The 26811-nt window shown below is 45.7% G+C and overlaps 2 protein-coding genes across 3 annotated transcripts in view; both read right to left on the minus strand.

Annotated features, from left to right (window-relative positions):
- Positions 1-5984, minus strand: part of Rars1 (arginyl-tRNA synthetase 1) — a 28030-nt gene extending 22046 nt beyond the window's left edge. The window contains exons 1-2 of the mRNA XM_027425224.2: positions 5828-5984; positions 4494-4628 (exon numbers count right to left, since the gene is read on the minus strand). Coding sequence (XP_027281025.1) covers positions 4494-4628; positions 5828-5872 — 180 coding nt within the window. The 5' untranslated portion in view covers positions 5873-5984. The remainder of the gene's footprint in view (positions 1-4493; positions 4629-5827) is intronic.
- A 5585-nt stretch (positions 5985-11569) lies between these two features.
- Positions 11570-26811, minus strand: part of Wwc1 (WW and C2 domain containing 1) — a 147005-nt gene continuing 131763 nt past the window's right edge. The window contains exons 18-23 of one of the 2 annotated variants that reach the window (XM_035448195.1): positions 22596-22722; positions 21268-21432; positions 15545-15636; positions 13861-14113; positions 12660-12781; positions 11570-11636 (exon numbers count right to left, since the gene is read on the minus strand). In XM_035448195.1, the coding sequence (XP_035304086.1) occupies positions 11570-11636; positions 12660-12781; positions 13861-14113; positions 15545-15636; positions 21268-21432; positions 22596-22722 (826 nt within the window). Of the gene's footprint in view, positions 11637-12659; positions 12782-13860; positions 14114-15543; positions 15637-21267; positions 21433-22595; positions 22723-26811 lie in introns of both variants that reach the window. The other variant, XM_027425225.2, reaches the window with a different exon arrangement.

A 26811-nucleotide genomic window follows, 5' to 3' on the forward strand; every position in this document is an offset into this window, starting at 1 on the left:
ATAGACTATAATTACTCCTATCATCACTCATTACACCTTCACAAAGTTGTCTCTACCATCAGACTGCTGAATGCAGAAAAGTATTTTATTTCAGTGCTATCTGATATGCCCGGCATCACACTTGCCATGTAAGATGTTATCAAAAACATACAACAGAACAGACTCCGAAAAGTAAGAGGCCAACTAGGGCTACACCAAGAGACCTCACCTAAAAAACAGGGAAAAGAAAGGGATGTGACCTGCCAGTGGAGCACCAGGTTAGAAGAGGTCCTGATTGACAGGAGCTAGTAAACACCGGCTTTCTGTAGAGCATATGAAAACACTTCCTCTGTTCTAAGATGTGAACCTAGGGCCTCAAGTGTGCCAAGAAGCAGATGCTCTACCACTAAGCCACCCATAGCCCAACTATACCATTCATTAACTTAAGAGTAATCAAAAAATCAAAGCCAGGCCCAGAAGCTCACACCTACAATTCCAACAGTTAGAAGGTGGAGACAGGAGGAACAGTTAACTTGGGCTACATAGTAATAACCTGTCAAAAACAGAAAGACCAACAAACTGAAGACCAATAGTGTAAATATGACAACAGCAGCTAAATAATAAGTATGCAGTGGTAAATTCTGTACTAAATGTTCTTTTACTTTATCTACATAACAAAATTGGGTTGTCACTACCATTATCACTTTCACATGGGTTAGTGACTAGATTACAAACCAGGTGGACAGGATCAAATCCTAACCCCTCATCACTGCTACAAAATGAAAATTCTTTTGTATTTTTTTGGACAGGGTAATTTTGTAGCCCAGGCTGGTTTCAAAATTCAAACAATCTTCCTCCTTCAGTCTGTCAAGTTATATTATTTCCACTTCAACTTTTGTTTTCTCAGAGACAGGGTTTCTCTGCGGACTTGGAGGCTGTCCTGGAACTCGCTCTGTAGAACAGGCTGGCTTTGAACTCTCAGAGATCCACCTGCCTCTGCCTCCCAAGTGCTGGGATTAAAGGTGTGTGCCACCAACGCCCCCACAAACTCTTTGTAGTCCAGGATATCCTTGAACTCAAGAGATCTACCTGAATCTTCCTCCACAGTGATAGAATTAAAATCATACAAAACTACATCTGGTAAAATTATATTCTTAAACTCATCAAAAAGGCCTTTTGATAAACTGGGCAGTGGCGGCGCATGCCTTTAATCCCAGCACTAGGGAGGCAATGGCAAGTCGATCTCTGTGAGTTCCAGGACAGGCAGGACTACTGAGAAATTTTGCTAAATTGTTAGGTCAAATACCAAAAAGGGCAAGGAATGGCTATTAAGGGAGCTCACAATAGCCTGAGATAAACTGGAATTGGATTCTGGACAACATTCCAACCTCTTCCTAAAGTCTTAATCAGTCAATCAGCCTTGCAGAAGGCTCAATGTAAGGAGCAGTTCTTTCTGGGAACATTTGTTCTCAATAGTGTAATTCTGCCCATGTTTACAAAAACATTGCTAAAACAGAGGCAAAACAACTTTGTAAAAATAAAGCTTGTGGGCGTTGGTGGCGCATGCCTTTAATCCCAGCACTTGGGAGGCAGAGGTAGGCAGATCTCTGTGAGTTCGAGGCCAGCCTGGTCTCCAAAGCTACACAGAGAAACCCTGTCTCGAAAAACCAAAAATAAATAAATAAATAAAGCTTGTACTTTGGTTGAAATTTTCCACACCAGAAAATTAAAAACATTAACTCAGGAAAAAAAACAAGAGCTGGTTTAAGGTCCCCCAATCTCAAGCTGCATTTTTGGGGGGGGTGTGTGGGTGGGCAGGGGTTGTTTTTTTGAAACAGGTTTTCTCTGTGTAGATCTGCAGACCAGGTTGGCCTCTAACTCAAGAATTCCACTGGCATCTGACTCTTGAGTGCTGGGATTAAAGGTGTGTCTAACCACAGACCAGTTCAATCTAAAAATTTCCAATAGAAAAATGTCATTTACGAAGTCTTAGGTCCCCAAAATCAGTAATATCTTTTTAAATTGAAAAGATATGGGTATGTACCTTTTGTGTTAAACATGTACACATACACACTAAATCTACTGTACTTATTTCATCCAAATTAACATGCTCATATAATCAATTTAACACTCTTTCACTTTCTCTTCACTGATGCTCCTGCCTCCACTAGCAAGTGCTGGAATTATAGGCATGCGCCACCACACCCAGTCTTATCTGGTGCTAGGGATTGAATCCAGGGCCTCAAATGTGCTAGGCACTCTGCCAGTGAGCTTGATAGCCCACTTTTGGTTTTGAGACTGGTTCTTGTTCTGTAGCCCACACTGGTCTTGAGCTCACAGCAATAGGCCTGCCCCAGCCTTTCAGGAACTAGCATCACAGAGGTGAGCCACCACACCAAGCTTCTTTTTTAAAATTTAAATTAGAAACAAGCTTGTTTTACATGTCAATCCCAGTTCCCTCTCCCCCCCTCCTCCCCTGCCCACCCCCACCATCCCCTTTCTGCTCTCCAGGGAGGGTGAGGCCTTCCAAGGGGGACCTTCAAAGTTTGTCAAATCATTTGGAGTAGGGCCTAGACCCTCACCTTTGTGCCTAGGCTGAGAGAGTATCCCTCTATGTGTAGTGGGCTCCCAAAACCCATTGTGTACTAGGGATAAATACTGATCCACCACCAGAGGCCCCATAGACTGCCCAGACCTCCTGACACCCACATTCACGGGGTCTAGAACAGTCCTGTGCTGGTTTCCCAGCTATCAGTCTGGGGTCCATGAGCACGCATGGTACAATCATCTTTACTGTACCCTGATTGTATGCATTTTGTAAAACCTAACATCATGCAAATTAGTAAAAATAACAGCTCTTGAGAAAACTAAGATTAGGAGATTCCTAAAAGTATAATGGGATCCTCTAATAGCAGTACTATCAAGATAGTAATCTTAAAATCACCAGTGTGAAAAGCTTTCTGTGAATATCTAATTAATAAATGCTAAATAGCCAGACTCTGGAAGTAGAGGCAGAGGCAGGTGGATCTATTTGAGTTCAAGACCAGCTTGGTCTACACAGGGAGCTCCAGAAAGGTTGGGGATACAGAGACCCAAAAAAAAGGTACTAAGTAACTAAGTTTTCATCTTTAAAATACATAAAGACAGTATAATGAAAAGGAATAAGAGAAAACTGAGGCTTCCATGTTCATGAGAGCATGGGTAAAATACCTTGCAGCCACACCATTTGGTATGTGCTTTCAAGTTGGAGTATGTGGCCCAAAAGAGGAATAGGCAGGATGAATGTCCATACTTCATTCCTGTGATTTTTCTTTCCTCTCTTTTTTTTTTCAAGACAGAGTTTCTCTATGTAGTCCTGGTTGTCCCGAGACTTGCTCTACAGACCTGCCTTCCTCTGCCTCCAGAGTGCTGAGATTAGAGGCACCACTACCATGGAGCTCTTTTTAGTCTCTTTCTATTATCTCCCTTACTGCCTTTAAAAATACATCTGTGAGCGGGCGTTGGTGGCTAACACCTTTAATTCCAGCATTTGGGAGGCTGAGGCAGGAGGATCTCTGTGAGTTCGAGACCAGCCTGGTCTACAGAGCGAGTTCCAGGACAGGCTCCAAAGCTACACAGAGAAACCCTGTCTCGAAAAACAAACAAAAACAACAACAAAAAACAAGAAAAAAAACTTGAAGGGAATGATGAGTCAATAGAGTAATACCTGTGCAATCCAAAGACACACACACACACACACACACACACACACACACACACAGACACACCTCCAACCCCCTAAAGAATAATTATGAGAATGATGTAATACTATGGGATGTGTCATCAGCAAACCTGAAAGGCAGGCCAAAAAGCTGAAGGTAAGCTTTTTTCCCCTCTTACATTGATAACTATCCTAGACTATAAGGACATTAAAATGGTGGCATGGCAGCACACGCCTATAAACTCAGCACTAGAGAAACAGAAGCAGAAAGACACTGCAAGATGGAGGTAAGCCTGGAAACCAGGTGGGCTGTAGAATGAGACCCTATCTAAGAAAGAGAAAGGAAGACAGATGGACAGACAGTTTTGCAACAGTAAATGAAAAGAAACCTCAGAGATGCTATGAAACATAACAAAATTGTGAAATAAGCAACTTAATAGCATGGAATTTATATATGAGTATATCTTAAAACATCTCTATTATTTTGTTGCTAGGCTTCAGTACCAAAACCAAATAAATGAAATTATTTTATGATAGTGGTAATGATTTATCAAAAAACATTTCTTTGAAAGCACAGGCATAACCTGTTTAAGAAATCTTAACTCCTAAGTCAGTCCTTAAACCTGTGTGTGATGAACCACTTCAAGGGTTCTGGAAGGCTAGAACCTCATCGATTCCTCCTGCATGTGTCAAATGAGTCCTAACTTAGCTTATGCAGGAAAACAGACTTTTAAACAAATTCTTCACTTTCTGTAGTGTATACTTTGAGTCTTCAATAACAAGACATTTATTTGAAGATACTCAGAGTACTCACCCTTTGAAGGATATTCAGTCTATACTTCAATTTTAAATTTTCTTCTCGTAACTGGTCCAAACTCGGAGAATCTTCTAAGTGACCACAGTTCTTCAGCCGGTCGATCTCAGCAGTCAGAGATTTAATCTCCTTTTCCTATAAAGGGAAAGGCACTTTCCCAGTCCAGGTCAAAGGAATGCTACCGAGATAATGGCAAACGGTACCACCACACCCTCACGTCCTCATTTCAGCTCTCCACACTATGTGGCACAGACGCTGAGAACGGGCTTTCCTTCTGATACCAATGGTTTCGCTAACATCAGCAATTATCCGGTTATAAAAATGAAAGTGGGTCTACATAGGAGTGCTGGGAATGAGGGACAGCAGTCCTGGGGATATAACCCGCTAAAAGTGTGCAGAGTACCACACAGCTATAACCCAGGAGGCCTGAAAGCTTGGGGCCAGCCTAGGACAGATTATATATCAAGACCTTTTCTCAGACACAGAAGTTTCTTCCTCAGCCTACCAATGCACCCTACTCGGTCAGCGTACAAGTTTCCGGCTTACAAACTGCCTATATTCCTTATGACCTGGACTACAAAAAAAATCCCAACTAAACTAAAAAAACAAAACAATAAAACAACAAAAACCATATGCGTGACTCGGGGTTAGTTCCCCAGTGTGACAAAAGGAGACAACATCCATATTCGAAGTTACTCAAGTGTCTGTCTTTTCTAGGTCTAAGTAAAAAGTTCTCTCATTCCACCCCCCACCCCCCGCCTCCAGTATCCGATACTACCCACAGGGTTCTCAGCAGTAAAGCGCGTGTCTCCTTAACTTGTACCTCGGGGCGGCTGATTTGCAAAAAGCAGATGCTTTTTGCAACAAGTAACCAGTAACAAGACTGGTTTGGGCAAACTGTGTTCCTAGCACTTAGCTAGGTCCGAAGAGGAAATGAAGTTGGTCCCACTTTCGCTTTCTAAAGTTGTGACTTTGTCCCGGACCAATGCTGGCGGCTTCTTGGGAAGTTTCTGGCTGGGTCCCACAGCACACATGCTCTGCCCACCTGGCCTTGGCCGCCAGCCCTGCACACGTGCGCGGACGGCAGGGAGAGCCTGGCTGTCCACACGCTAGGTTCTGCGACACCCTCTCTTCTCTGAGTGTCAGTCGCAAAACCCAGCCAATGATTGGGATTCTCCTCTCCTACCCAAGCGAAAAACCTCAGCCCGGGAAGCGTGGGTCTCGCAAGCCCCGAGATCCGGGACTGGGGACGTCGCCTCGGCCTGGGGAAGCCACTACTGACCCGGCCCGGCTGCCGCGGGGTCCGAGCCCTCCGCCCCGCCCAGAGGACAAACCTGCTGCAGCAGCCTTGCAGAGCACTGAGCCACCAGCCCGTCCATCCTCCCGTCAGCGACTCACACGCCAAGTGTCCGGAAGCGGAAGTAGCTAGTTATGACCGGAAACGGAATTCCTACCCGGGTACATTACTATTTCTAGTCCTTCAGGGTGCGCCTCTGCTGCCCCCTGGTGGGATCCAGGAGGCACTGTGCGAGAGGCTGGGAGCTGTGGTGGCAAGACTGGCTGATGACAGGGCCAGGGAGGATGGATCATAGGAGCCCGTGTTAGGGGGACCATGGCCGATTCCACGGCAGGCGAGGGTGACAGAGGCGGAGGACAAATATGCCAGGCAGACAGAGCTTAAGTGAGAAGTTTTATTAGAAAAGGGTGGGAAACCGGGAGGTGGTGGTGCACGTCTTTAATCCTAACACTCGGGAGGCAGAGGCAGGCAGATCTCTGAGTTCGAGGCCAGCCTGGTCTACACAGCGAGTTCCAGGTCAGGCTCCAAAGCTACACAGAGAAACCCTGTCTCGAAAAAAACCAAAGAGAGAGAGAGGAGTGGGGAGGAAAGAGAAAAGAGGTAAAGAGACATAGAGACACAGAGAGAGGGCAGAAGAGGGAGACAGGAAAAGTCTTGTCTGCCTCAGGGGAACACCGGGAAGAGAGAGTGGGAAGACAGTTGGAAAAGATCAGAAAGAGAGGAGAGAAGAGAGGGAGAAGAGCCAGAAAGAGATCATAAGTGGGCAGGGGTCTTTCTTTAAAGGGGTCCTTTGCAATTGTGTGCAAACTAGTACTCATGGAACCCTGGACTGACCAGAGTACTGCCTGAGTGCAGTCTGCCAGGTGCCAGGGGCAGGCCAGCATTGTGCCTGAATCCTTGCATTCCCACCTTTATTTATTATTAAAAAGGTGAGGAGTTAGGCGTGGCAGATTAGGGAATTAGGGCGTTGAGTTCTCAAGACTACTTCCTGCATTAGTCCTCTCTCTCTCTCTCTCTCTCTCTCTCTCTCTCTCTCTCTCTCTCTCTCTCTCTCTCTCTCTGCTCCCTCCTTCACTGGAATGACTTACAGGTTGTGGTCCAACAATGGCTAGTTGGGAATGGAAAGTGCAACAGTCTAGTAGTAGCTCAGTCCCGTGGGGATGGGCGTCTTAGTCTTTTTTTTTCCCCCGATTTTTCGAGGCAGGGGTTTTCTGTGGCTTTGGAGGCTGTCCTGGAACTAGTTCTTGTAGACCAGGCTGGTCTCGAACTCACAGAGGTCCGCCTGCCTCTGCCTCCCGTATGCTGGGATTAAAGGCATGTTGGGGTGGTGGTGGGGGAGCACAATGTTCTTATATAGGCTTCCAGCAGAAGGTGTGTCCCAGATTAAAGGTGTGCCTTCCAGTCTCAAGGTCTGGATTCAAGGCTTGTGTTTTCCAACCTCAAGATCCAGATCAAAGGCATATTATCTTCTTGCCTCAAGATCTGGATCACAGGTGTGCTCTCCATTTCTGGATTATAGTTCATTCCAGATATGGTCAAGTTGACAACCAAGAACAGCCATCGCAGAGCCTTAGGAGAAGCCTCCCTGTGCTTGGACCAATGTGGAGGCATGTGGATAGACTCTCTCTAAGGCACAGACCAGGGCACAGAACCCATAAACCCACCCCTCTGTTATACAAGCTTTTTGTTGTTGTTCACACTAATGTGAACATTATCTCCAAGTATCTAGACACTATCTCCAGGATGTATGTGAATGTATAGTGTATGTGTTTGACATTTTATAGTCCATTCTGGCTTTCAACTCTCCATTGTCCTGCTTCAGCCTCCTTAGCACAATGATTGCAGGTATGTACTACCAAACAATACTAACAATCTGTCTTCATTACCAAGAAAGTAATATGACAGAATGACTTGGGCCAGGCAATCTCCTGGAGCATCTCTTAGTAACTGTTTTATTTGAAAGAGGTAGCCCAGGGTAGCCTTGTACTGTGTAGTAAAGTGATGGTCTTGAACTTCTGATCTTTCTTCTTCCACCTTCCAAGGGCTGAAATAACATGCATTTACCACCAAGATGGACTTAGTTTACCTTAAAATTTACTTAGCCTCATCCTAAACAATAATTTATGAATCCATGGGCTTAGTGTGTTGGTTATAGAATATACATACATACATACATACATACATACATACATACAATATATTGTAGGACTGGAGTGAAGGTTCAGTGATTGACATCACTGCTGGTTTCCAGATGACCTGAGTTTGACTTCCAGCACCCACATGGCAGCTCACAAGCATCCATAAACATATATATTTGTAAGGGATCTGATGCTTTCTTCTGGTGTGCAGGTATACACACAGACAAAACAACCATATACATGAAAAATCTTTAAAAATTAATATATTGTTATAAATAATAAATACCACCATATCTACCTAGTCTTTAACTCTTCTCTCTCTCTCTCTTTCGTTTTTTTGTTTTGTTTTGTTTTTTGTTTTCTTTTTGAAACAGGGTTTTTCCAAGTAGCGGCTTTGGCTGTCCTGGAACTATTGCTGTAGACTAGGGTGGCCTCCACCTCACAGAGATCCACCTGCCTCTGCCTCCCAAGTGCCACCACAGGTTGCTGAGAGAGATCCTTTCTTTATAAACAAAACAAGGCCTGTTGATGGCTCTGTGGTTAAGATCACTGATTTCACAGCCGTGGTGGCACACACCTTTAATCTCAGCCTTTGGGAGGCAGAGGCAGGCAAATCTCTGTGATTTCAAGACTATCCTAGTCTGACACTCATGTCAGACGGCCCACAACCCCCTGTAACTCTAGCTCCAGGGGATACAACAACTCTGCTGGCCTTCACAGGCAACTACAGACACACATATGGGTAAAATAAATCTTTGAAAAATAAACAAAAATAAGGCTACCCTAGACTACAAAGTTGAGTTTGAGACCAAACTGGGTTACATAAAAAAACCTAGTGGCAATATGCAACCAAATACAATAAAAAAAGCACATTGAAGTGCTAAGAACACTGACTTCCTTGTGGATTCTTAGGAATTACCCTAGCACCAGGTTTCTCCTTAACCCCTTAGTGGCTCTCTCTATTAAGATATCTCTTTCATTGCTCTTCCACTGCCCACCCCCACTATCCCGTTTTCTCATGTTCTCATCCTTCCTCCCCTCTCTTACCACCCTGAGGAGTGGACTGCGGATGGGCTGGGAATGGAGTCGAGGAAGGGTGGGAAGGAGAACTGTGGTTGGAATGTAAAATGAAATTTAAAAAGAATATATATATATATGTATATATATATGTATGTATACACACACATACATAAATACATACATACATACATACATACATACATACATACATACATACATACAACCACTGACTTCATTGGACAGTGGTGACCCTACTCCCAGCACTTGGGAGGCAGAGGCAGGTGGATCTCTGTGAGTTTGAGGCCAGCCTGGTCTACAGAGCAAGTTCAGGACAGCCAAGGCTACACAGAGTGACTCACCTGTCTTAAAAAACAAAGCAAAACAAACAAAAAAAGAGCACTGACTTATTCCAGAAGATCTGAGTTCAATTTCCAGCATCCACATGGTAGTTAATAACTGTCTATAACTCCAGTTGCAAGAGAATTCAACACACAGTACCCACATGGTACATAGACATCCATGCAGAAAAAGTACCCTTACACATAAAATAAAGAATAAATCTCTTTCTCCATATATAAAAAAAATTATATATATGTCACACTGAAGTCAGGCTGATAACCCCAGAGGCTGAAGCAAGACAGCTGTTCTGAGATTGAGGTCAGTTTGAACTACATAGCAAGAATCTGTCTCAAAACATAACCCCAAATCAAGCCGGGCGTTGGTGGCGCACACCTTTAATCCCAGCACTTGGGAGGTGGAAGCAGGCGGATCTCTGTGAGTTCGAGGCCAGCCTGGTCTCCAGAGCGAGTACCAGAATAGGCTCCAAAGCTACACTGAGAAACCCTGTCTCGAAAAACAAATAAACAAAAAACAAAAAACAAAACAAAAACAAAAAACCCCAAATCATAAAATGGGGATATCCAGAATAGTACCTTCTGTATAGGATATTGTAAAGATAAACCATCCTAAAAAAACCCTTTTAAATAGTTGAGGTCTGTGGTGAGGGGAAAGATGTGGTACTAGGGCTATTATGTAGCCTTTGGACTTGCTATAGTTAGTTATTACCTTTTAAAATAGTAAGACTAGGGCTGGAGAGATGGCTCAGCGGTTAAGAGCACTAGCTGCTCTTCCAGAGGACCTGGGTTCAATTCCCAGCATCCACATGGCAGCTTGTAATTGTCTGTAGCTACAGTTCTGGAGGATCTGATACCATCATACCAATGCACATAGAATAAAGTTAAATAAATTATTTTAAAAATAGTAAGACTAGGTTTAGCCCTTTTATTACTTCTAATTATATGTATTTGTGTGTTTCATGTGTGGGTACGTGCACACTAGTGTGGGTAGAGTTCCAGGTGAACCTACTGATGTAGGTGCTGTGCACCAGTCTTCAGTCCTCTGGAAGAGCAGTAAGCATTTGCAACTGCTGAGCCATCTCTCCAGGCCCATCAATCATTTATTTATTTTAAGTGTATGGCTGTTGTGTGTACATGTCTGTCTGTGTACCATGTGCATGCTGGATATACACAGAGGCCAGAAGAGGGTGTCAAATCCCTGGAATGGGAGTTTCGTATAGTTGTGAGCCACCATGTGGGTGTTGGGAATCAAACACTGGTCACCTGGAAGAGCGGCCAGTGCTCTTAATCACTGAGCCATCTCTCCAGCCCTTCAGCCTCAGTTTTTTAAGACAGCCTTTCATGTTGCTGAGATGACCCTGAACTCTACCTATCAAGGCATATGTCATCAGACCTTAGGTTCTCCAAGAGCTGAGCAGTCCCATTAATCTAGTGGAACAAACAAAAGAAAAGAAAAATGACAACAAACAGACTTTGCATGATTGGGAAGTGAGTGAAATCAGTGAAATAAAAGTGAAGGATTCCAGGGAAACAAAGGACAAGAAACTCTTTCTTAAAAGGCCACTTTATTGATAGAGATAAATCCAAATGCAGTTCTCCACAGCCCTCCCCTCACTCCGTCAGCGGCTTCACTGGGCATTTGAGTTGTGTGTAGCCTGTCACTGGTTTGGGCTGGCCTTGTGGTCAGGTGGCCACATTCAAAACACATCACAGCTCACAAAGATCCGTGGACAGTCTTGGACTCCCCTCCCCCCCCACGGTTTCTGTACATCCTCCTCTTTGTAATATTGTACAAAATACGTTACCTAGGGCAGGTTAGCTGTGCTGTGCCGTCTGCAGCACTTCTTTTTGAGGGTTATCGTTCCCCAAACATGACTTTTTTTATTGCAGGGAAATCTCTAAAAGTTGTTGCTGTACAAAAAGAAAACTCTAGACAATTTGAAGACTAGCAGCCACTTAACACTGCTTTAGTTCATTTAAATTTTCTTTCCCAAAAATACATTCCTAAATATACAAACTATACAATCTTGTCATTTTAATGCTGGTTTTTTTGTTTGTTTGTTTGTTTGGTTTGTTGTTGTTGTTGTTATGTCATTGTTTAAATATAACAAGAAAACCTGAACTAAAAAGTCTGTCATCTTCAAACCAACAAGAGCGCTTGGGGACTTGTGACTTGGTACCTTCATATAATGCCTCATAAATAACTTTAGCCACAGTCAACCTTCACAGCATGGTCCGTGAAACAAAAAAATACTTTTCTGGTGGTTAGACGTCATCTGCAGAGAGAGCTGGAATGTTCATCCGAGGCCGGGTGAAAAATGCCATCTTCTCCCTGTGATAGAGAACAGGTGTCTCAAGGTCACTCGGAAGTCTTTCTGTTTTGGGTCTGAAACTCAGGGCATCATGTATGCCAAGCCACAATCTGCCACTGAGCTACGTCCCAATCCCTGGGCTGGGTCATTCTTTGCAATATACTGTAGGATATTTAGTGACAGCTCTGGCTGCTACTAAATGCTATTAGCATGTCTGAACTCTGGTTATAAAATCTGAAACCTGTAGACTCTGAGCATAGTGGTACAGGTCTCTGGTCCCAGAAACAAAAGAGGCCGATAGAGAAACATATCTCGAGTCCATGTTTCTGAAGTCTTAGAAACATAGACCCACCTTTAAAAAAAAATAAAGTATCAATGTTGCCAGATGTCCCTTGCAGTGACACAAGAGACAAAATCATGCCTGGTTAAGGACCCATTAGATCTTTTGATCAACACAGGAAACACAACACACACACACACACACACACACACACACACACACACACACACACACACACACACACACACGGTCTCATGAAACCCTAGGTTGGCCTTGAACTCACAATGTGGTGGATGGAGGGTGACTAAATCCCTTTATTTTGGGAGGCCCAGGCCAAATGGCACTTGTGACCCTCCTCTGATATGTGTAGGCCCAGCAGGGCAAAGATAAAGCTGTGATCCTATCAGGCAGGCAGGCAAAGCCAGGAAATTAGGTGAGTATCCATAGCACCCTCCCCCGCATCACAAGCCAGGCCTCTGCAATTACCAGTACCAGAAGGCTAAGAGGAAAGGATGAAGCAGGTGGCTCATTCATTAAACAACAGGATCTCACAAATTGGGCTGAGTTGTGCAGGGACAGATAACAGCACACAGTGCTCACAGCGTTATGGGAGCCTGGCAGAGAATGAACAGCTGTTCCAGTGCAGGCTACAGCTCCGCTAGCAACAGAGGCAATGCCCAGGAACACGGTCTGGGAACAGTGAGGCCAGTAAAGATGGGCTGACTGGGTAGCAGAAGGCATCAGTCTGGGATCACCGACTCACCTGAAAGACTGCACTTCTGGAGGCTCCTTACAGCTCCGGCCTCGAAGCCTGTGCACATCCTTGGCAGCTGCCCTCATCATCTTATCTGTTTGCAGCTCACCCTTATGTTCTGCACGATCGACCTGTGAGGCAAAGCAAACAAGGGTTTGACATGGGAGAGAGTCCTCTGCTCTGTAGTGCTTGCTCTCAGCAGTGTAAATTGTACCATGGGATCTGCTTTATGCAGAAGGATAACAGGCTGTGCTCACATCATCTACCTATGAGGCCTGAGCACGGGGCCAGGGAACAGAAGTCCTATGTGTGCCTGTAGGAAATGAGATGAAATGCCCGGGGAGGTGTACATCCTTACCTGATGGGGAATGTACTGTGTATGTTTATTTTATTGATTGTTAAATAAAATACTGTTTGACCAATGAGACAGCTAGTTAGACGGGACTAGGAGTCAAAGAGGATTCTGGAAAATGTAGTAGAGAAGTGGTGATCCAAGCAGGAAGTGACATAGCAAGGAGACTCATATTTAAGCGAAGGAGAAACAGGAAGGGTCCCTTTTTCCCCTTGCTCCTCCTCCAGCAGCACAATGTGATCCACTGGCAAGGAGGGATGCCAATAAGGCGTCTGATAAGTCTTATAAAATATATAGATTTATGATAATTAAGACTGAGCTAGCAGATGAGAATCCTAGTCATTGGCCAAGCAGCTTTGAACCTAATACAAGTTTCTGTGTATTCATTTGGGCCTAACTCGGACAGGCGGCTGGCGTAAAGTGCATATGTGGCAGTGGGGCTCAGCGGCTTTTGGTGGAAAGATTTATCCTAACACTTACCTACTCCTCAGGAGCCTGGAAGGGGAGATTTTACAGTTGCTTCAATTTTACAGACTAGGAAAAAGACCCAGATTGTTTTGTTTGTACTGGAAACAGTGTTTCATTCTAGCTTAGTCTAGACTATATGGTCTAGGCAGGTGTTGAACTCCTGGTAATTCTTCCTGCTTCAGCTTTCTGTTAAGTGCACAGCCCACCTGGGTGAGGTACTTGGTACATTCCATGAAGGATTAATGGTGAGTGACACTGAATCATAATCACTCACACAAAAACATCAATGATAACACCTGCAGAGCCAAGTCAAGGGCCTCCTGGGTCCCTGACCACCCTCAGGGGACCTGCAACGGAATCACAGGGTTGTTTAAAGGCAGTGGTACTTACTCTCTTCTCCAGCATCCTCAGCAGCAGGCGGAAGCGCTCATCTTCACGAAGCCACTGTGGCAGCTCCTTCTCCCCATGGTTCTTGGCTTGCTCCAAATGCTCCTTCAGTTCCTTCAGCACTGAGATCTCCTGAGTCAGCTGGCTGTGCCAAGTCCTCGTTGCCTGTAGGTCTAGTTCCAGGTCCAGCGAGGTGCGGATCAGGCGCTCTGTGCGCAGGGACTTGACGGATGAAGGCTGTGGGGATGGAGAAGATGCCCACACCCATTAGAGGTCTCAGTCCAGAAATCCCACAGATCCTTATCCCCTGAACCCCAAGACCTGCCATCCTTTTTGTGTAGGCAACCCCCTCTTACAGAACATATGTTCAAAGTCATACAGCATGTGTCCGATGTAAAAGGTACTCTACTCCAGTTACCCTGTTTCACAGTAGCCCTCCAAGGGCCCAGCTATTACTACTATCTGAGGTTTTAGGTTAAAGTGGGTGGAGCCCAAGTGGGAAAGCTGGAATTCCAGCACAGTGCTTTTGGCATTTGTACTTTGTGAATGGTGTCTGCTGCTACCCTGTCCTCAGGTTCTGCTTTCAATGCACATTGTACTGTGCATTTCCTTGACTGTGTGCCTGCAGTAGCCTGGCCCTGTTTAATTCAGCTGTCTGGCAGGAGTAGAGTCAAGAGGAGGGGCAAAAGAGGCCTGCTGGAATTATTTGAGTTCTTGGATCACTCCATACCTGAAGACAGTCTCATAGCCTGTGGACATTCTAGTTGTATTATTGTTTAAGTTTGTTTTGTAGTGCTAGCCTTTGAACACACTAGGCAAGAACCCTCTCTCTGATTGCTGGAGTTATGGCTGGGTCTTAAAAATGCCCATATGCCTAAGGGTTGGTCACCAGCTTCAGTGTTTAGTAAGAGGCCAGAGCAGGATGTTGGGTATCATCCCCTAGTCTCTCTCTCTCTCTCTCTCTCTCTCTCTCTCTCTCTCTCTCTCTCTCTCCTTCCTTTCTTTAAAAATTTTCGAGACAGGGTTTCCCTGTGTAGCCCTGACTGGCCTCGAACTCACAAAGATCCACCTGCCTCTGCTTCCCGAGTGCTGGGATTAAAGGTGTGCTCCACCACTGCCCAGCTGTCTTCCCCTATTCTTATTGCCTTGAGACAGGGTACTGAACCAGGACTTGCCATTTTGGTTAGGCCTGGTTAGTGACCTCTCAGGAACCACCCATTTCTCTCCCCCTACTCCCATGCTGGGGTTATAGGCAAACACAGCCATGCCTGGTTTTTTACATGAGGATTCAAACTGAGTCCTCATGTTTGTAAAACAAGTGCTCTTACCCACTGAGTCATTTCCCCAGCTCCCGACAAGCATAAAATAGTTGAATGCAGAAGTTCTAGAATATTCCTCAGAGTGAATACGTGTCTACCTAGCTACCATTGTGCATGTGTATGCACACTGAGAATGCATGTATGCACATGTAGAGATAAAAGGACACTTTGGTGTTGGTTCTGTCCTTAAACTTCGAACTCAGTCATCAGGGTCATGCAGCAAGCACCTTTACCCGCAGACCCATTCTGCCCAGCCTGTCCCACTCCCTCTCCCTTTCCCCTGACGTGCCAGCCCTTGGCTATCCACACACAGGCCTTCTAGAAATGAAGTGCAGCAGGCACACAAGAGCTCCCAGGTGAATCTTACCCGTTTCATCCGGACACTTCGACGCTCCAGGGAGTTCCGAACAAAAGGTGGCTTCTTAGACAGAGTGGAACTATCACTGTCGCTTCGATTCAGCTGCAAGAGAGAAACCAAGCCAGGCATGGTAATAAGTGTGCCCTGGCAGGTTCAGCAGGCCCAGGAAGGAGATCACCTTCCTGAACTGGATCCAGACATTGAGCTTCCTATTCCAGGCATTGCTCTGAACTTCCCGCCCTTGTAAAATGACCATCCAACAAACATGCCCTAGGCAGGGTGTGTCCTGTTCTATCTCACAGTTGTCTCCACTTGGCGCTAAATGAGATGGGGGCACCTCACTGCATCCTCACAGCACCATGTAAACACTGTCCCCATGTAACACACAGGGCACAGAAGTTCACGAGTCATAGAACCCGCCCAAAGTTGTTGAGGAGCTGCTCGGCAGGGCTTGATGACAAGAGTGCCACTGTAGGATATACTGTCCCTCTGTCCTACCATGTAAAGGGATGCTTACAGCCACTTGTCCCTGTCATCCAGAGAGTTCACCTTCAGTGACTCCAACAGAACCACCTATGAGAGAGGTACTTGGAGCAGAGATGCAGCTCCGTGGTATAGCACAAAGTTAACACATGCCAGGTCTCCAGTACTGCAAGCAGAGAGATGCAGGAGGAGAAAGAGGCTGCCCCAGGGCCAAGGAGCCACATCTTTACAGAGAAGGAACATACAGACTCTCCAATAGTTGAGCTCAGCCATTTTCCCCATTTAAATCCCACCATTGGCTCATTTTTCATGTTTCCCCAGAGTCCTGCATTCTCATCTGTGACAGCCTTTCCCCATCAGGTGAGGTCAGGGTGACTGCTTGATTGAGTCTTATTTCCAAAAGGGGCAGGGTTGGCATGGGCCACACCCACGGCACAGCCCTGGCAGCTGTCATTTCACTGCTCTGGGACTCTACTGAGAAGCTACTAGTATCATTATTTTCATGACTATTCATCATTATTAAAGATAATGACAGTAACAGTCCTGTGCCAGGCAGAGTCTGAACCATAACAAGAAACAGGGTAATATTGATGCAAGCGATGACCATGTGGGTGGAGGCCCTAACTCGGTACTTGGTGCCTTCCTTAGTTATAGTTTCATTCAGACAAGCATTCCAGTTGGGAATTGATGGCACATGCTTTTAATCCCAGCACTAGGGAGGCAGAGGCAGGCAGATCTCTGTGACTTCGAGGACAACCTGGTCTACAAAGCTACACAGAGAAACCTTGTCTCGAAAAACAAAAACAAAAACAAACAGACAAACGTTCCAGAGAGACAAAGAGGGTTTCACAGCAGAGATCACCAAATGGAGACTTCAAGGCCAGTGTGTTGCCACAGGCCCAGGCTATGCATAGCACTGCGAAATTAACGTAGAGGAACCTACTGGTTGCACGAGGGACCAGAAGATGGCCTCATATTTCATTGTTTTAATTAAAGGTAGCTTCCTTTCATTTAGCTCCCCCCCAAAAGTTATCAGGACAATTGATCCTTGAGACCAAATATTTTTGTGTTATTAGAGAGCAGGAAAAACTACATCCATTCTTGAACTTCACTTTTTGTTTGTTTTTATTTTTGGAGACAGGGTCTCATGTAGCCCAGGTTGGCCCTGGACCCTCTATGCTGCTGAAGCTGGGCTTGAATCTCCTGCCTCCACCTCCTAATGCTGGAATTACATGACCACACTATCATGTAAAATAAAGATTACTGAACATAAGCATTTTGATAACATGAAAGTCAGTCTGATAACAGATGGCTATTGGGGCTAGACAAATGGGGTCAGTGGTTAAGAACACTTGCTGTTCTTGTAGAGGTTTGGTTCCCAGCACCCATAGCAGGTAGCTCACAGCCACAGTTCACACCTGTAACTCCAGCTCCTGGAGATCTAATAGCCTCCCTGGCTCCGGCAGACATCTGCACTCATGTGGCATATATTCACATAGAGACATACACATTCAATAAAGGAGAACTGGCTACTAAATGACTGCTGGGCTGGTTGCATGATGAGTAACACTTCTCTGATGTGCTTCCTTTTGTTTCCCATCTTAACAAAATCACAGCGATATTCTAATCCTGATGAAAAACAATGAGCCAAGAATTAATTTCCCCTGGTATAGCCAGCCACTGATTTCCCTTGGCGTGACTTCTGATGAATGACATCCATTTATCTGTATTTGATTTTCATCGTATGCTCATGAGGTAGTCGGTCTGCACAAGCCGAGGTCTTAGCTGTTACCCTAAAGCCTTCTCTAAATCCTTCAGTGCCCTCCTGTTTCGAGCACTGGATGGGTTTTCCTCTCTACAGTTGTGAGCTGACTTAACTGTAGCATCCTTCAGCATAAGTCAGGCTCTCCCACATCAGTGTCTGGTGACTTCAGGAAATCCCACATTTCCTACAAGCTTTGTAGCCCCTATGGTCTCGGCCTGCACTACTCGCACAGATGCTGATCCAATTGAATGATTAGCTTGAGACTTAACCCAGAAGAGAAGGCCTCCATTTTCACTGGGAGGGGCTTCGGGGAAGGTTTTTTTTTTTGGGGGGGGGGGAACTAAAGTGATAGGTACCCAGCGAACTGAATTTGTGTAGCTTGAGGTAATGAAAAGATTAGCCTCTCCACTCAGTCTCATAACTTTAGGCCTTGGAGCTGGGCTCCTGGGACCCTGAGAAATTCCCTTCCTCCTCCATAGCATTAGCTAGGTTAAATGACAGAGTGTGGTGTGACACCATTGCCTGGCTTAAAGTTTTCTTAATAGTTTTTTTGTAACTGATTCTTATTACTCAGTGGGTATGTGAGGCTCGGACAGGAGAAGGTATAGCAAGCATCACTTCAGTCCAGGACTCAGGGAAGGCATGCACCGGTCTTAGGTGTGCTTTCCTCATGGCTGGATGGGAGCAGCAGCTGGTTCCAGAGCCCAAGCAACCAGAATGACCCCTGGGACTTGGAAGGTGAGCAGAACCTCCATGCACAGTAGCATGAAGGAAAGTGGGTTGGCCTAGACAGGGTTTGAAGAGTTGGATAACCAGGAAAGGTATGAGGACCGCATCACAGGGTGGCAACCATAAAAGAGAGAGAGCTGGGGGGAGTGAATTGCAGAGCCCGGCCCTAGGCCAACTGCTGCCATTAGAGAACATGCAGCCTAGGGGTCCCAAAGAATCCCTCCTTCTACTCTTTCCACCCCCACCAAAGAACTGAAATTTAATGTCAGACTTTATCTTTTTAATTTTTTAATGTCAGACTTTTTAATTTCTTAAAGCTAAAATGTTAACAAGCAGCTCAATTGAAGAATGGAATTGGGCTCAGGTAGGGTGAGGCCTAGGTTCAGTCTCAGTAATTCAAAAGCAACAAGCTATCACCTACCATAACAGCCTGTGGCCAAGCACCTGGCCAGGTCTGTGGGGTCTATTAGAATGTTTTAAGGTAGGGGAGATGCTCACTGGCCATTCGGCAGGGAAGACTCCTTCTGAGGTGTCAAGTGGCCATTCTGAAGGAAGGGTAGGGTGTGAACCATGAGGAATCGAGCTCACAGGGAGTATAGTACTGTTGAGTATAGTACAAGCCTGTTTACCAAAGTTTTCTTTTTTTTCACTCCAAATACCGAGCATCAAACCCAAGGCCTTGTATGTGCTAGGCTACAAGGTGAGCAGCCTGCCATTAAGTGATATCTCCTTACTTATCTTTTTTGGGGTGTGTGCGTGTGTAGAGGAGTGCAGGGATGGAGATAGGGGTGGTAGTGAGGTTTTGAAGCCCAGTCTGGTCTTGAATTCCTGATATTCCTGCCTTATCAGCCCTCTAATTGCTTAGATTATAGGTAGGTGTGCGACACCACCAAGCCAGTTCCTGGTTTCTGAGATAGGGTTTGCTCTGTATGCCAGGCTGGCCTTAAACTCAGGATTCTCATGCTTCAGCCTTTCTGATCCCTGGCACCATGGTGTGTCCCACCACATTTAGATGTCTTTCTCATTCTATATCTACCTAAAACATTTTCCCTCCATAGGAACACTTGATTTCTTTTTTGAGGTGAGGTTTTATGTAGCCTAGTCTGGCCTTGAAATTTCTAGATAGCCAAAGATGACTTAGAATTTCTGATCCTTCTGCTTCTCCCTCCCAGTAGCTGGGATTGCAGGCTCATGGCACCACGCCTAGCATGGCCTGCAACTCTCACAGGTGTGGGATGTCACAGCCAGGCACTTGGTTTCTGTCATGTTTTGTGGGGTACAAAGCCACAAAACAGTTATGTTGCAATGCAATTCAAAACCAAAGCTGCCAGTAGCATCCTGCTGTGGTGTCCGCATACACAGAGACTTAAATGTCTGCATGAGGAGAACATTAAATGAAGAGGAAGCAGCTGGTTAAAGAACATTCTGAGAAGAAAAGAACAGCTTTCCACTTTTAAACATGGCTGGACCCATCACCCTGGCTGAACCTCTGACCACTCTTATCTGACTTGGCTTCCTAGATTCTAATGTCCTGGCATTTTAACTTCCATGGGCTGGAGAAATTGCTCAATGGTTAAGAGCATTGGCTGCTCTTGTAGGAGTTGGGTTCAATTCCTAGCACCCACCAGACAGCTCACAACTGTCTCTAACTCCAGTTCCAGAAGATCTGACACCCTCTTCTGGCCTTTCTAGGCACCAGACACACATGCAGGCAACATACCCGTAGACATTTAATTAAAAGCAAAACAAAACAAAACAATCAAAAAATGAAAAACCATCCTCCTAGGACCCTTTGTTTGTTAAATAATTACATTTTAAAAATCTGTGCTAAAGAAAAGGGAAGAATATTGAACAACCAAAGTGAAGTAAATCCTGCAGACATCTTGGCACGTAATGTTGCTTCCAATGTTTGTTTTTACACAAGCCCAGGCTGACCTTGAACTCTCAAACTCCGGGTCCTCCTGGCCTAGCCATCCAGATGCTGAGATCACAACTGTGCTGGGCTGTGACATTTAAATTAAAAGTGAAGTCACCATCTTCGTTTTGGCTGCAACTCTATTGTTTCGCGGAATATTCTTTTTTCTTTAAAAAAGCTTATTTTCTATGTGTGTGCCCATGGAGGCTAGAGGATTATACATGGTATCTTTCTTTATCACCCTATGCTTTATGCCCTTTACAAAGTCTTTTCTTGTCTTTTTTTTTTTTTTTTTTTTTTGGTTTTTTGAGACAGGGTTTCTCTGTATTGCTTTGGAGGTTGTCCTGGAACTTGCTCTGTAGACCAGGCTGGCCTCGCACTCACAGAGATCCTCCTACCTATGCCTCCTGAGTGCTGGGATTAGAGGCGTGCACCGCCAATGCCTAGCCAAGACAAGGTCTTGGGTGGTAGCGAGGTCCCAGGATCCACATGTTTCTGGGCCCTAAAGCTGAGGTTGAGATATGGCCATGTCTGGCTTTTACATGGGTACTAGGGGATTCTAACTCAAGTCCTCGTGCTTGCAAAGCAAGGGTTCTTACCCACTAAGCCATCCACTCAGTCCCACACTCCAGCTGATTTTCTTACATCAACGAGTCAAGAGTAAAACTATCCATTGGAGTGGGATAGGGAAACTGAGGTCCATGGAGTTAAACCTACCAGAAGATGCCCAAGGCATCTGGGAGAGTAAGACACGCTGTGAGAGTGCCACCTATTTGTACCCAGAGCTAGAGTAGACCCCTGGCTGTTCTGAGGGGAGGGGAAGGCACCATCATTTGCTTACCCGGCACACGTACTGGCTCTGGGGTCCAGGTGAGAAGGTCTTGGAGCGGATGATGGTACTCCCTCGAAGAAACGGCCCTGGCGAAGGGGCACCCACCCGCCGGTCCTTGGGCCGCACCACTGTTGGGGATGGGGCCACGCTGTCGGTATTGGTCTCTCTGTCCACCTGAGGAAGAAGTCAGTCTTGACAAGAGTGTCCACTGAGTCTCTGGGCCCTCTCTTGGTCTACAAGGCAACTCCCACTTCTGTTGTCTCAATTTTGGCCACAGGCATAGACGAACTTCTTAGGCTCTCACCATGATAGTCTTAGTCAACGGGATCTATCAGAATGGCAACTGAGGGCAGGGTGCCCATTCCCACTCTTCTACTGCATGTACTGCTGGGAGCTGGGGGAGGCACCACCAGTTCCTGTAAGCACTGACCATCCATCCTCCATGCTTAAGCGCCAGATAAATCAAAGACCTTCGAGGTCCTAGCCATAACTCTAATGTTTTTCTGGAATCATGGAGGCAACTAGCAAACCTCCTTTTGGCTATAAGACTATGATAGAGCAATCACAGTAGCACATGCTTATAATCCCTGCACAAAGAAAACTGAGTTCAAGGCCAGCCTGGGCTACATAGTGAGACCCTGTCAAAAATCAAAAAAGGAAAAAAAGCAAACAAACACCGCCACCACAGCCCATCACGTTCTCTACCTGCACATAGCTGCCATCAGCAAAAGATGGACATAAAGCTCAGAAGCGGTCTTAGCAGAAACAGTACCGGCTTGAGCGTGACTAGAGTGCCCTGTGGCGGGAGAAACTGCAGAGACACTCCTTGGTACAGAGGAGGCAGAAAAATGTGATTGGGTTTGCTCTAGGACTCCCCTGGCTAGGCACTGGAGGCTCTGCCCCAGTGCTCTGCTCAAGAACATCATATGTATTAGTTGTAGGCATCCTGCTGGCTCTGAGAATCGAGATCTGTGTTCCAGGTCTATGAGCAAGACTGGTGTTACCATGTGCATTTTAAAGATGAAGAAATGGAGATTGGGTGGAAATGAAGTCATCTACCCAAGACTACATAAGGAGGGGCAGAGTCAGGCTCTGAACTAAGATCCATGTGACTTTAAAGCTTGAGATCTGACCAGAAAAATAGGAAGCCACAGAGGGCAGAAGAAAAGACCAGGACCCATCTGATGCACTGTGTCTCCAAATATGATTCAAAGTGCAGGGACAGCCACTTCTGAGTGCACTGCCCCTTTGGAGAGCTATCCCATGATGCCCTGAGCCTTTTCTGATGGCCCAGACATTGGGATGAAATATTATCTCCCCAGGCTGGTTCTTTTTACCTTTAATGCTGGGTACTCTTCTGCCTCTGGGGAGACCTTTTCAGTGAAGACATCTTCCTCCCCCTCTTCTCTCTCTTCCTCCTCTTCAGCTACTGCCTCATTCTCGCTGGTCTCTTCCTCATATGTCCTGTGGTGACATAATGTGGTGACATAATGTGATGACAACATTCCACCTCCACTCCCCTGCTCCGAGGTGCATCCAGGTCTGGTTTCTAAGACTTATGATTGTAAGGGCATTTATCAAAAGAACCTTCAAAATAGGGCTGGGCTGCAGCTCAGAAGCAGGGCATTTTCCTGGGGTGTCTGATGCCCCAGATTTCACCTCTAGGACCCCAACAAAACAGTCAATTCCTCTATCTATCTATCTATCTATCTATCTATCTATCTATCTATCTATCTATCTACTTATTTATTTGTGTGTGTGTGTGTGTGTGTGTGTGTGTGTGCGTGTGTGCGCGCACCTCATGGGTGCAAGTCCCCATGGAAACCAGCAAGGGGGGGCATCAAGATTCAGAACATTACATATCAGAAAGGTGCCCTTCTATCTACCCTTTTCATCTAGCCTCCCCTCTATTTCCTGGTGACTACCAGTGGAACTTTTTGGTGTTACAGATCAAGTTTGATTTTTCTTGAGTTCCACATAAGCAGAGTCAAACAATACTTTTGCATCCTTGGCTTCTATTAATAAGTTTTTGAAGTTCATTCAGGTCTTACATTCTACAGTAGCTCACTTCCTTTTTATTACTGTGTAACATTTCACAGGATGTAGTGTGCTTAGCACTTCATCAGTCCATGAACACCAAACTGCAACCATCTCTCAGTCACCATGACTGAAGTTTCTATGAACGCCCGTGGTCAAGTCTTTGCTATGGAGCCAGGGTGTCATTTCAGTTAGATATTGTGTTATTGGTTGAGGCTGCTGAAGTGTAACACCACAGAACTATATTCCTCATGTCTCTTGGAGGCTGATGCCTGATATGGAGGTCCCAGTATATATGGTTTTTCTCCTGAGGCCCCTGTCCTTGGCTTGCAAATGACTCCTTGCTGCTGTCCTCACTTCATCTTTTTGTGCTCACAAGTACCTGGTGTCTCAGTGTGTGTCCAAATTCCCTCTTTTTATAAAGATACCCATCAGGCTGGATCAGGTCCGCCCTACTTTAACTGCCTCTACAAGGCTCTGTCTTTAGATGTGGTCACATTCTGACTCACAGGCACTCAGTAGAGTTTCACTGTAAGAATGTGGAAGGGTGTGCAATTCAGCTCATAAAGACACACAGTTCAGAGATTTGCTGAATCAATGGCTGTACATTTACCTTCTAACAGCCGCAAAGTGAGTCTCCAGAGTCACTCCATCACTTACAGTTCCATCAGCAATGCAGCAAGTTTTCTAGCTCTCTGTCAACACTTGCGACTGGCAGCCATCCCATTGGGAATAGCCTTGCATCTTATTATTTTACTTTTTTTAAAAAAATATTATTATTCAGAGAGGGTTTCACATAGCTGAGCCTGTTCTGAACTCCTGGTTGACATCTGCCTTATTCCATCTATAGTTTGTGCTTTTTCTGTCCCACAAAAACCTTTGTAAAACATTTCCTTTACACTTATTTGTTTATGGCTACACTGAGGATTGAATTCAGGACCTATGCACACTTGCGCAGGCACTCAACCATTGAGCTACATCACGGCCAACAGAAATTCCTGTACTTTCTGCTAAAGTTTTATTGTTTCAGTTTTGATGTTTTAGCTCTATGATCCAAACCAGATTAATTTTCAATTGAGGTGAAATAAGAATAAAAAGTTAAATTTTCTATACGTATAGCGAATTGTTCCAGCATCATTTGCTGAACAGCCTCTGTCATGTTACTGTCAGTCCCCTGGGATTCAGGGCTAGAAGGATTCATTAGACTAATAGACTACACATGTTGGGTGATAATTTACATCCCATTGCATCTTGATTTCTCAAAGATGTACATCACTGCCAGGCCCTGGCCCGTGTGAAACAGTGTCACCATGCTGAGCCACAAGAATCCCAGCCAAAGCAGAGCATGTGACACACAGTGTGCTGTGAGGCTCACTGTGGGGGAAACACAGCCTCTCCCTGAGGGTTCCCCAATGGATCGAGTCAACCTCCATCTCTGTCCGAAGCCCTGCAATGGAGACTCCTCTCCACTGTGACGGAGCTTGTGATAAAGGGAGCTTTGCTCTCCTCTGTAGTCCTCTTCACACAGATCCTCAGGTAGTGTACACATACAGCAACCTGCAGGATTCACTCACCAGCCCTTCTTGGCTGCGACAGAAAGTCAACAGTACTGGGGGAGTGTGGTCACCCCACAGTTACAGTGTGAGACACACAGGCTGACAGCCTCATCCCGTGGCACAGGGGAGCTAGGTGGCTTAGCCCAGCTGAGCATTTGACTGCTGGGCTGGTCTCTGCTATTTCACTGTAAATCTAATTGAAATGTTCCAGGACAGGAAAAAAAGATCCCACTCAAATCTTAACTGTGCAGAGAAACAAAACACACATGGCATCTTTCACCCACCACAGTGCAGACAAAACAATGAATGCACAATGCCATCTGAAGCTACCCCATGTTGGTGATGGGATAGAAAACTGACATGTCCCTGTGCAGAGTGAGAATGTGAGCAAGGGATGCTCGCTTCGTATGCAAGTCAGTTAGTAGTATCTGTTAAATCACAAACAGGGACTTCATTTAGTTTGTACTTTAGCAGTACTGGAGATGGAACCCTGGAGCTCTTCCATGCTAGGCAAACACTCTGCCACTGAGCTATATTCCCAGCCCTAAATGCACATATTCTAGGTCAGTATAGTAGTTCACTTAAGTGCTGGACAGTGTAAGTTCAGGGTATTTTAGTCACTGTTGGTGGGAGTGTTTCTTGTCTAACAATCCTATCCGAGAAGCACTTTCTTTGCCTTGTGTGTTGAGAGGTGACGGGCTCAGACTCAGGGACACAACAGTGCCACCTGTGAACATCACCCCAGACAGACACACATCAGGGCTTGCCACTCTCCCAAGGTTTGAGACTATCTTTTCCTGTGTTTTCTTTCTAGTTGGTTATTGTGTATATGATGTATGCAGATGAGTGTGCCACAGGGAACACGTGGCGGTCAGAGGTCAGCTCTCAGGAGTTGGTTCTGTCCCTCTACTGTGTGGATCCTGGGGGTTGAGCTCAGGTCCTCAGGCTTGGTGGCAAGTTCCTTTGTATCCTGAGCCATTCTGATGGTTCTTCTATGTTTTCTAATAATCAGAGTATCATTTTGCTTGTGACTCTTCACTGGAATGAATGCACTTTTCTACTGAGGTGTGAGGTGTTCACCTGAGCTCAGTGCTAGGGAGGCAGAGGACCAAACTGAGAGTTTGAGGCCAGCATTGCCACAGAACAGACCAAGAGATAGAAAGGCTCATTTGGCGCTTGCAGTAGAGGCACCAAAACAGTTAAGGGGCGTGTGTGTGTGTGTGTGTGTGTGTGTGTGTGTGTGTGTGTGTAGCTGAGTTCTATTGGGCCTTAATACTGCATGTCAGTGCCCTAGTGCTGAGGGCTGGTCTCTGGGTGACCTCTACCGGACTCCGGGGCTGAGCAGGTGCACTGAAGCTAGTGACTGTCCGAGGATCAAAAGCCACCTCCAGGCCTGGGGGAGGGGGCTGCAGATGGACCCACCCCCACCAAAGCAGCTCTGAGAGGCCAGGCCCTCTTTGTAAGCTGGCATCTGGGAAGTGTGAATGGCAGGGGGTGGGGAGAGAGGGGGCCACAAGGGGAGCAAGAACAGAAGGTGGTTGCTAGGAGACGGCTTGAAAAGTTTCAGCACTAGCTTGGAATTCAGTAGAAACCACTGATCTCATGCCAGGCTGTGGGGAGAGGGGACCTGGGCTGATTCCGGCATCAGACCTTAGCGTGGGTGACTGTCAGCATAAGGGTTGCCAGGGACATGGAGAGTGAGATGGACACTGTGACCAACCCAGAAGCAAAGGAACACAAAATTTTGGTGGCCTGGTACACTCTTTATCACATGGAAAAAATGGTAAAAGAAGAGTGTATATGTCAGCAAGTATTGCCTGTAGGCCCGATCCAGCCTGCTGCTTTTTTTCTGGACAGATTAAGCTGTGAATTGCTTTTACATTTATATTTATCTTTGCATGGAGACAGGGTCTCAAAGTATCCCAAGCTGGCCTTCAACTCATTATATCACCACCTGGAA

This window comes from Cricetulus griseus, chromosome 7 (assembly GCF_003668045.3).
Source record: "Cricetulus griseus strain 17A/GY chromosome 7, alternate assembly CriGri-PICRH-1.0, whole genome shotgun sequence".
In the NCBI taxonomy this organism is placed as follows: domain Eukaryota; kingdom Metazoa; phylum Chordata; class Mammalia; order Rodentia; family Cricetidae; genus Cricetulus; species Cricetulus griseus.